This window comes from Mus caroli, chromosome 1, assembly GCF_900094665.2.
Source record: "Mus caroli chromosome 1, CAROLI_EIJ_v1.1, whole genome shotgun sequence".
In the NCBI taxonomy this organism is placed as follows: domain Eukaryota; kingdom Metazoa; phylum Chordata; class Mammalia; order Rodentia; family Muridae; genus Mus; species Mus caroli.
In genome coordinates this window covers 102,363,279-102,374,650 of record NC_034570.1, presented here as the reverse complement: position 1 = coordinate 102,374,650, position 11,372 = coordinate 102,363,279, and the positions used below count along the sequence as shown (strand labels likewise).

General features: G+C 32.8%; 1 protein-coding gene across 4 annotated transcripts in view; it reads right to left on the bottom strand.

The window, feature by feature from the left end:
* The window catches only part of Cdh7 (cadherin 7), a 159,527-nt gene that overhangs the window by 72,628 nt on the left and 75,527 nt on the right, over positions 1 to 11,372 (bottom strand). For 3 of the 4 annotated variants that reach the window (XM_021155566.2, XM_029480694.1, XM_021155574.2), the window contains 2 exons: positions 8,016 to 8,183; positions 3,175 to 3,362 (listed from right to left, as the gene is read on the bottom strand). In XM_021155566.2, the coding sequence (XP_021011225.1) occupies positions 3,175 to 3,362; positions 8,016 to 8,183 (356 nt within the window). The remainder of the gene's footprint in view (positions 1 to 3,174; positions 3,363 to 8,015; positions 8,184 to 11,372) is intronic. The other variant, XM_029480696.1, reaches the window with a different exon arrangement.

The following is an 11,372-nucleotide window of genomic DNA, read 5'->3' as shown; positions in this document are numbered from 1 at the left end:
CCCAGCTGTAAGGTATTTTCTCAATTGGTGATCAAGGGTAAGAGGGCCTAGCATATTGTGGGTGGTGCCATCCCTGGGGTGGTAGTCCTGGGTTCTATAAGAAAGCAAGCTGAGCAAGCCAGGGGAAGCAAGCCAGTAAGCAGCACCCTTCCATGGCCTCTGAATCAACTCCTGCCTCCACGTTCCTGCCCTGTGTGAGTTTCTGTCCTGACTTCCTTTGGTGATGAAGAGCAATGTGGAAATGTAAGCTGAATAAACCCTTCCCCCCCCCCAAAAAAAAATAAAGACAGACATCCAGTAGTAGGAAAGTACCAAAGGTTAGAGGAAAGTTGTCCAAAAGGCAAGAATTCTTTTATCTAAGATTCCAATTTGTAAAAATGCAAGTTCCTTTCAATGTGGTGAGTCTACACTGAGATTTCCAAAAGGGGACTCTGCTCAACAAAAAGGAACTTCTTGGGAAAGTATTTCTGTATTTATGAGTTCCTTCCCTAAGCAACAGAGTTGACTACAAAGTGCATTTATAAATTACAGAACTTCTCCTACTGTACTCAAAATGCATAGTATTCATTAATTCTTTGACAATTATTTCATAATATTTTATTCTCTATAAATGTGATTGTTATAAAATTAAAACGGGGTTTGGAAAAACATAGGCATACATTTATTTTTATTTTTTTTATTAATGATTTCTAAACTGCTAATAGGGTAAAGAGCAGCATGCCATTTATTTGAAATTCTCTTTTCGAGTAATTTACCTCGTCTTCCATTGTGAAACAGTTAATAATTTTCTCATATTTTCTGGAATAAATAATACCTTTATAATACTGAGCAACCATCCAGAAATGAAATATGACTAGGTAACTTTAAATTGATATCGACAGAAATTAACAGCCACTTATAGTGAAAGTTTCCTTGTTGAATTGTTTACATATATCTTTGTTAAAGTGTGTTTCCCTTTAAGTTCACTGCAGTGACCTAATGCTTTAACCTGAGAAAGTTCTGGTTCTCGTTCACTTTTTAATATTTTAAAAATATACAGAAATTATTTTAAAATTTATAAATTTAGCTTTGGGACTAGAAATTTTATTCAGAGGCTTTAGGATCTTCTTGCCCAAACTGAGGACCAGAATCTGAATCCACATAATGGCAAGAGAAAATTAATTTTGAAAGTTGCCATATATATCACGGAAGACCCACACACATATGCCAGCACAAATGGTCCCACTTATGCCAGCACACATGGGCCCACACACATATCAGATGCAAACACCAAACCTAGACACTATTGCTGATGCCAGGAAGTGTTTGCTGACAGGAGCCTGATCTAGCTGTCTCCTGAGAGGCTCTGCCAGAGCCTGAAAAATGCAGATGATGATGCTCACAGCCAACCATGGACTGAGATCACGGACTCCAATGGAACAGTTAGGAGAAGGACTGAAGTAACTGAAGGGGTTTGAAACCCCATAGGAAGAATAACAATATCAACCAACCAGGCCCCCAACCCCAGAGTTCCCAGATCCTAAATCATTAATAAAAGAGTACACACTTAGGGAACTATGGCTCCAGTTACATATGTAGCAAAGGATGGCCATATCTAGCATCAGTGGAAGGGGAATCCTTTGGTCCTGTTGAGGCTCTATGCTCCAGTGTAGGAGAATGCTAGGGAGGTGAGGGAGGAGTGGATAGGTGGGTGGGGGAGCACCCTCATAGAATCAGGGGGAGGTGTGATTGGAAACCTGGAAAGGGGATAAATTTGATATGTAAATAAATTAAATATTAAATAAAAAGTTTAATTTAAAATAAAAATTAAAGATACATTTTAATTCTCTATTACTGAGTTAATATCTCATGCCAGTTATAATTTCAATTATTTCCAACATGTCAATTAAGATATATGATATACATTAATATGTTCAATTAAAAAATCTTCAGTATGTTTTCAAATTCTTGAATATTACCATATTGATTTTATAATGTCTTTTAAAAATCTTTAAGCAGGAGTATACCTTATTTCATTCCTTTTGTTTAGACCGCAAAAGAAAATATTTTGCAAGCAGTTGGTCTATCCTACTTATTAAAACTTTTGCACAAGGATCATTGCAGTATGAACTAAAACAGCATCTGTCCACTGGAAATACAAAGTAGAAATATTTTGCCTATTGGCTTGAAATCAAACATATGTCTCAATAAAACAATTAAACTATAAACTTTCATTATCGGTTTGTTAATTATCAGTGGCTGTTAATTACAGAGTTATGCACCTGGGTTTTAAGCCAAACAAATATGCCAATTTAGGAAAAGTTGTAAGTGTCAAAAATTTTAATATTTCAAGTATTTGATGTTGTACTACTTTGCAAACAATTCTGTTAATTTTTTCCTTACTACAGTTTGCCAAACTTCATATGCAACACTGAAAAGAGAATAAAGCTAATATAACCTGCACTTACTTAGAGATGGGTTGGAGCAAATTTGAGTATGCCAAAGCAAGGATATATGATTTCCTTTTATACTGCTATTTCATCTATATTTTTATGTAAATGATAGACTATAACAGATTTCAAAGCTTGCCGTGCTGTTTTACTACTACAAATTCCTCCATTCGTAACTGTTTCATATTTTTTAAAAAAGCAGTTGATGATGCAACAAGACTCCCTCACTTTGTTTCTCCTAATCATATATACATATATATATGATTCTCCTAATCATATATATATATATATATATATATGAATCATATATGTATATATATACATATATATATGATATATATATATATTATTTTCATATATGTTGCATAATTTAATTTTTCTTGCAAAAAAGATTTTGGGTAAAATTTATTGCCTATTAGTGTAATACTCTAGAATGTAGCAATTATCTCTATTTCTGAGTATTTAAATATCAAAATTTTAGGTCTAATTGGCACAGCACTATAGATAACCATAGCTTTTATTCAGAGAATAGAATTGACAGGTACTATTGAAAATGCCATTCAAATTTACACTAGATGTTGAGATCGAAATATAAATTCATAGCTTATCATATAAGAAATTAAAATGCGAATGGTTATGTATGAAATTCAATGTGTCTGGCACATTCTTCCATGACAGCTATTCTGGTAGCACGATAGTTTGTGACCTTGTACTGGTAGAATAAAAATAAAACCGGAAACAGCACCTTTTGTATTGTAATGATTCCTTCTTGTGTGTCTTTGTCAGCAGATATCTTGAAAATCCCCAGTCCATCACCATCCACTATTTTGTATTCCATTTCTGCATTGACTCCTATATCTGCATCTGCAGCTTTAATTCTGGCCACAACTGATGCCACCGGCAACGATTCTGGAACATTATACTGATAAGATCCTATAAAATTTCAAAATAAAAATGAACAGAATCTTCTAACTTCCTTCTGTTAGGAACTATTATTTTTTTCATTATATATATATATATATATATAAATATATATATATATATATATATATATATTCAGTTAAAGAAAAGCTAAAACAAATGACAATTTTCATGCAATTTCAAGAAAATTGAGGTTGATGATGCAACAGTAACAAGTGACAGAAACAAGTTTCCCAAAGACAGGTTAGAATCCCCATTGCTGTATATCTATATGTAAGATATATGTTTCTTTTATTAATGAAGATAAACTAATAATTGAAGTACAGTTCCTAAGTATGTCATTATTTAGATACAATAATCACCTTAATTGTACTAAAAAATAACAACAATAACAAAAAAAAACAATTCCTGATACAATAGTCCAAATGCATGCCTATTATTGCTGTTATTGCTGATAACTTAACATTGGAATTTAATTTGTATTTCTTCTTCTTTTTATGTTCAGAATTGAGATCTCCTCTGGATGCTTTTCTTTTTTCTCCTTTGATGAGTATGAAGTGTCTTTGCTCATCACTTTTTATTACGTTTTGTTGAAAGTCTATTTTTAAACAATATTAGAATAGCTACTCCAGCTTGTTTCTTGATTCCAATTGTTAGGAAATTTTTTTTCACAGCCTTTATTCTGAGGTAGTGTCTATTTTTGTTGCTGTGATGTGTTTCTTGTGTAAAGCAGAATGGTGGATTTTGGTTATTTATCTATTCTGTTAGATCATATCTTTTTACTGGGGATTTCAGTACATTGATATTGAGAGATAGTAATCATTGACGATTCTTACTTCCTGTTATTTTGATGTTAGTGGGGGTGGAGAAGGAGGGAGGGAGGAAAGGAGGAGGGGGAGAGGGAGAGGAGCAGAGAGAGAGACAGACAGACAGACAGACAGACAGACAGAGAGATTCTTGTTTTACTTATGTAACATTATATATTTCTTGTGATTTCTTGAGTATAGGTAGCCTCATTGAGCTGGAGTTTTCTTCTGTCCTCTTTAGAGATGGGTGAGTGGAAAGTTATTGTTTTAATTTGGTTTTGTCAAGGAACATCTTGGGTTACTTATTTATGGTGACTTTTTAAAATTAATAATTCAATTCGTTTATACCTCAAATGATGTCCCATTTCCTGATTACCTCTTTACAAACTTCTCAGGGATTTGAAATTCTAGTCATGCAGATCTTTCATTTTCTTGGCTAGAGTCACACCAAGATATTTTATGTTATTTTTTACTACTGTGAAGAGTGCTCTTTCATTAATTCCTTTCTCTGCCCATTTATCCTTTGAATAGAAAAAGTATACTGATTTATTTGAGTTAATTTTATAACCAGTCACTTTGCTGAAGTTGTTTATTAGCTGTAGAAACTCTATGGTAGAATTTTTTGGGATGCTTATGTATACTATCACAGTATCTGAAAAGAGTGGTATCTTGACTCCCTCCTTGCCAATTTGTACCCCTTGATCTCCTTTTATTCTCTATTTGCTCTGGCTAGAACTTTGATTAATTATTGAACATATAGGAAGGAGTGGGTAGGCTTGTCCTCTAATTTTAATGGAATTGCTTTGATTTACTCTTCATTTAATTTGATATTGGTATTGGTTTCCTGTATATTGCTTATATTATATTTTAGTTCGAGTCTTGAATTCCTGATCTCTCCAATACTTTTAACATGAATGGGCATTGCATTTAGTCAAAAGTTTTTTCAGTATCTAATGAGATGATCACATGTTTTTTTTTTTTTTTTTTGTTTTTTTATCTTTGAGTTTGTTTATATAGTAGATTACATTGATGGGTTTCCATATATTGAAATATCCATGGATTCCTGGGATGAAACCTACTTAATCATGGTGAATGACCATGTTGATGTGTTCTTGAATTCAGTTTATGATAATTTTTTAGTGTTTTTGCATTAATATTCATAAGGGAAATTGGTCTGAAGTTCTCTTTCTTTGTTGGTATTTCTGTGGTTTAGGTATAAGTGTAACTGTGGCTTCATTGAAAGAGTTGGATAGTCTTCCTTCTATTTCTATTTTATGGAATAGTTTGGAAGTATTAGTATTAGGTCTTCTTTGAAAGTCTGATACAATTCTGCACTAAAACCACCTGGCCCTGAGCTTTTTTTGGTTCAGAGGCTTCTAATGACTGCTTCTATTTCCTTGGGGTTATGGGACTATTTAGATGGTTTATTTGATCCTGATTTAACTTTGATACCTGGTATCTGTCTAGAAAATCATCCATTTCATCTAGATTTTCCAATTTTGTTGAATATAGACTTTTTGTAGTAGGATCTAATTACATTTTGAATTTTCTCAGTTTCTGTCTCCCATTTCATTTCTGATTTTGTTAATTTGGATACTGTTTCTGTGCCCTTTAATTTGGCTAAGGGTTTGTCTAGCTTGTTAATTTTCTCATATTTGGTATTACTTACGAAGAAACTTCTCCAATACTTTGCAAGAGACCGTGGGAAAGGAAATATAAGTCTTTGTTCATTGATATCTTTTAGAGATAAAAGACTTGAATCGCTGGTCTCTGTAACCATGATTTCAGACATAATATTACAAAAGAATAAGTAGACTTATTTTAAAGGAGAAGAAAGAAATAAAAAGAGGAATCACATACAGAAACAAATTCCATACCCTTAATAATCCTTTTCACCCATTTTTCATATAAAAATGTATTTTGAGAGGCAGATGTGGAAAAATTAGGAACAGCACCCACAAATATGTTCCTTGAACTTTTCTTCTAATCATTTATTTTTCTTGCCCTTGAACTTTACTTAATACTCTACTGGTTATAAATTTATGCTGCATTTGCAGTGTGCCATATATAGGGAACAGAATGTCTTTTAGAGGGACATTGAAAAGAAAGGGGCATTGCCATTTTGACCTACAATTTTGAAAGATTGAATACTGAAATCTTTAAAATGATCACAATATATGTGTAACATTTTTAATGGATTACTTGCACACATATAGGTGTCCTTAGTAAAATTCAAAGATTTCAAAGATATAATAGTAACTAATTTATGGAGAAAAGCTGGATAAAATGAAAAACAGGAAAATACATATATTTTGGTTTCTTTACTTCATAATCTAGGGAAGGCAAGGAAACACTGCAAAAGCTGTGCTCCATATAAGAATGGCATGGAAAACATCGAAATTAAATGTTTTAATATCGTCACTTCTCAAGCTTTAGAAAAAAAGCAGTCATTGTGTTTCTTTTTTAAACCGTGTTTCCTTCAAAGACATAAAGGTCTGCTTTTAATAAAAACCATGGGGCTTTTTACTATGCTTTTGGAAATATGTATATATACATATACATATAAAATCAAAACATTTATTATTGGAATGAAAGAAGAATAGGAGTTTGCATATTAGCCAAATTCGGTGATCAATATTGTTTGTTAGTAGTGAATTGGGTTCCATATTTTTACTAGACAACCATTTTAGAGACATTGAACAGCTCCCCCTAGCCTGTAAGTTTTAAGCTAAACATAGGGGTTGCTGGGGAGAAAAGAGTCCTCTTCCTTAAAGTAGCGATTGGCAAAAATGACCTCGTAGTAGTAATTATCTGCCCATTTACAAAGGTTCCTTAAGACAATGCAATGCAGTTGGCCACAAAAAAAAAAAAAAAAAAGATGAGGAGACTCTGGAAAAAGGGGCTTCTGAGGAAGGAGGAAGGAATGAGAGCAGGTGATGATGGACAATATTATTATATATGTTTATATATGTGACACAATTGTCAAAGAAAGAAAGCAAGAAAGAAAGGAAGGAAGGAAGGAAGGAAGGAAGGAAGGAAGGAAGGAAGAAAGAAAGAAAGAAAGAAAGAAAGAAAGAAAGANGGAAGGAAGGAAGGAAGGAAGGAAGGAAGGAAGAAAGAAAGAAAGAAAGAAAGAAAGAAAGAAAGAAAGAAAGAAAGAAAGAAAGAAAGAAAACAATTTTTAACATTCTAAAGAAATCCTACATGCTATAAACACAAAAGTGTAGTACAAAAGAATTTTACAAATAGGACACAAATTTGTATTTTTATTTGTTTATTTATTTTTTTTTTATTTCTGGATCTCTCAAAGGACAATTTGTGCAGAAGATCATCTGAGTGTGGATTTCTGATGGGTTGGATTGTGTTATTTTTAAGATGTTTATAGTTTTTATGAGAGAGAGGTGATATAATTGTAAAAGGAATGTGAGTTGTACATGACCTGGCTAAAAGCATAGAATGGGCATACGATTATAATGACATGAATCTCATAAATTTCATTTGTGGAATGAAAATGTTAATAATTATAATAAAAATTACTTTAAAAATAAATGATTACAATTTTAAACTCTTACAAGCAAAAACTAAAATCTTTGATAAACATAAATACCGAATTACAAAGAAAACTTATCCAATATTTAAAGCATAAATTCAAGAGATATTTTATTTTATTTAGAGAGAAGTATGAAGTTGTGAAAGCATCTCTGTATTAGACTTGCTATTCCATAGTGTGTGATTAAATTAGGCTCTTGATGAAATGCAAAATTAGGAGAAAGTCTTAAGAATGACTTGTATAAAAGCATTTGAAAACAATTGTTATAAATATTTTCTTTCATATTATTCTTTGCATTGAATGACTTACTTCGTGGAAAGCGAGGTGGGTTATCATTGACATCAGTCAGGGTCACGGTAACTGAGGTGGTTCCAGACAGTCCGCCATTTTGACCAACCATATCCTTTGCCTGAATGACAAGCAAATACTGGTCTTTAGCCTCTCTATCCATGTTTGGAAGGGCAGTCTTGATGACTCCTGTAAGATTTTAAATCTCAGTAAAGCACACCAGGATCCATTGCATTACAGTAGCAACGAACATCGATAATGTAGTATGTCTCTCCAGATTTTTAGCTTGCTTTGTTATATTAGTTCACTTTAAAGACAAAAGAGACATATAGTTCAAATGTACACTTTCACATTGTTCAAATTATGTTTGCACACCCTACTAAAATGCAAAGAAAATAGTAACATGCATTCTTCTTAGTATTGCTTTGAAACTTTTGTTTTTAGGTTTTGTTACTCTGAGTCATGCCTATCTTAACTGGCGAAACATCTACTCAGCCATGATCCTCCTAATCTCTGATAGATGTAGACCTGAATTTCTACTTCTGGTGACTTAACTGGCTGTATCAATCATAGGTGTCAAAGAGAGTGAAAAGAACGGCAAACTTCATTATAACTTCACCTGTATGCTAAATTGTACACTTCAAGTATTTGAGTAGCTGGCAGTTGCCATAGTGATAACTGGAGGAAACCACACAAAAAAAATAGATGGCACTTAGAATTTTTAGAAAACCCTCATGACTCATAGGAAAGATGTAAACATTCCTTCCATTTGTGAACCTATCCCTTCTCACTTCTGTTCTCTATTTGTAACCTCTCCACCTCAAAAAGTTTGAGAAGCTGATTGGTCTGTTTAGCCTCCCACCTTGACTATTCTTAGGCAATAGTGAGTTCCAGAACAGCTTGGCTCTAAAAATCAGAACCACATAGCCAGGTGAAAGAAATTTATAATCTCAGCATGCCTGAGATGGAGAACAGACGATCAGTTCTCAGGGCCACTAATCCTTAATGGCAGTGAGTTGCAGAACATCCTAGAACACTCTGTGTCAGAAATCATCATTACCACCACCACCACCACCACCACCACCATCATCATCATCATCATCATCAACAACAACAACAGCAACAACAACATCCAAGAGTCTTTTCTGCTTCTCAGTGTATTTTCTGTCTTAGTTTTGGTTCCAAAATGCCATGCGGTAAAAAGACCATATGGGGGCAAAAACAACTAAAACTTTCAAGCAAAGATCAGAAAATGAATAACAATTTACAAATACAGTGTCTGTCTTATTTCTAATAATGAGAACATAAAAAAGGATATGATAATTAATTTGTCCTTTCTTTTTTCCTGCTCCAAATACATATAATAATTTATTTTCAAGTACCATGACTGCAGGATGAACGGCATTTATAATTTATATAACAATAAATATGTTATATCTAATTCTGTCTGTTAAACATAGTCACACTTACAAACACACCTGTATGTGTATGCTTCACATCTGCAGTACTTCTACATTTTCATGTTTAAATAACTCCTATTCCCATAGGCCAAATTTTATTTCTTAATGTCAAACACCTTTCCTGTGCACACTATGTATAACGGTGAAAAAGAGGTACATGAAGAGCATCACAAATTAACTCCTCAGTGGCTTATCTGCTGTCTGCATACTGATTATTTACTTTTGAAATAAAGTGAAAACAATATTGTTTGCTCAACAGCATCATGTGTGAAGTATCTAATCAAAAGTACCCTTTATGAACTGCAATGATTTTATGAATATTTCATGTTTTCCTTATTTCAAAATCCATAGTAAAGTAAGCATGGGCCTCACTCAGCATGAATATCTCCGAAAATACTTTCTTATTCTTTGAATTCTAAAACTTATGTGTTTACATCTTTTGTTCTTGCTTTTATTTATAAATAAGTTTTGAATAACTTTTTAATTAAAAACTGGTAATCTTGAGAATTTGACTCAACATAATTCATTTTAATAGTAAAGTGAATTATTTTACAAAAAAATCTATTCATGGTTTCAAAGATTTATTTCTGTTCATCTCTCCTTTATTTTCTTTCAATATTAATGTGTATCTCTTGCCACCTTTGCAAAACACTGTGGAACAAACAAGTCCACAATTATTTCACATGATCAGAAAAAAATTGGAGATGTAGATGAGGTTGTTTGGTGAATAAAAGGCTTGTTTTGCAAAAGTGAAGACAAGTTTGGATACACAGAACTTACAGTGAGGTCCAGCAGGTGTGGCAGCCATCATTAATCCTAGCTCTGAAACAGAAACCAGGAATGTTGGTTGGGTCAAGCTGTCAAGCTAGAATAATAGAAATGGCTGACATGTTCCATGGTCACTCAGAGACCTTCTTTATTAAAAAAAGTAGAGTTTGAGGGAGAAGACACTGTGAAACTGGTGCCTCCACATGTGTCTCTAAATACAAGTATATACACTTTCACATACATGTGGGCTCATACACAGTCAAAAATGCATAACACACACACACACATACACACACCCACAACTACAACTGAAAGTAATTCCGATGCTTTTGACATTTGAGGTTTACTTAGAGCTATTATTTTTGAAGCAATTACAACAACATTACGATAGAATCTGGCTATCAAAGTTAGCTGCTTATTTTTCACACCTCTAATTGCCTCATTATAAAAGATCTTATTAACAGCACTCTCCCAATGCTAAAATAATCACAAAGCTTAGAAGTAACTGAATACAGGTGAGAGAGGCAAATTTCAAATTCCTGAGCTACTACACAAAGATGAAATAACAAGCATCACTTGAGTTTAGATACTCATAACTAGCAATACTTCATTTCTAGTTATTTAAATTTTGTTAGCTTGAAGTTTGGGAAAGTATCCTTAGATATTATACTATATTTTTATTTTGTCAATATTTATGTAGTGACACACTCACACAGGTACACAGTAAGTAATTTATAATAGGATATAAACTATTAGTCTGATAAAACTGGATTCCTATATTCTATAGTAACATTAGGAAACTAAAAATATTCAGTAATCAATAATTATTAAGTCATATTTAGTAAAAAATAAATCTTTCATTAGCACTTCAGGAAAATATTTTGATTTCTTTTCGGTTTTCCATGTTTTATGTCAAACTAATACATAAAATCTGAACTTTATGCTTGCCAAATTTTTCCATATCGAAGAAACTTTGATTTACTCATAACTCACTTTCAGAAATTATCCTAATAGACAAACACAGAATAGAAGGCATGGATATATATTTGCTTTTGTTCAACAAGTGTCTCTTCTGTAGTCTGAGAGAAAACATTCTCATGATTTTCTAATATTCCACAAACTATGATGGCTTATTAAGTTACTGTGTGTT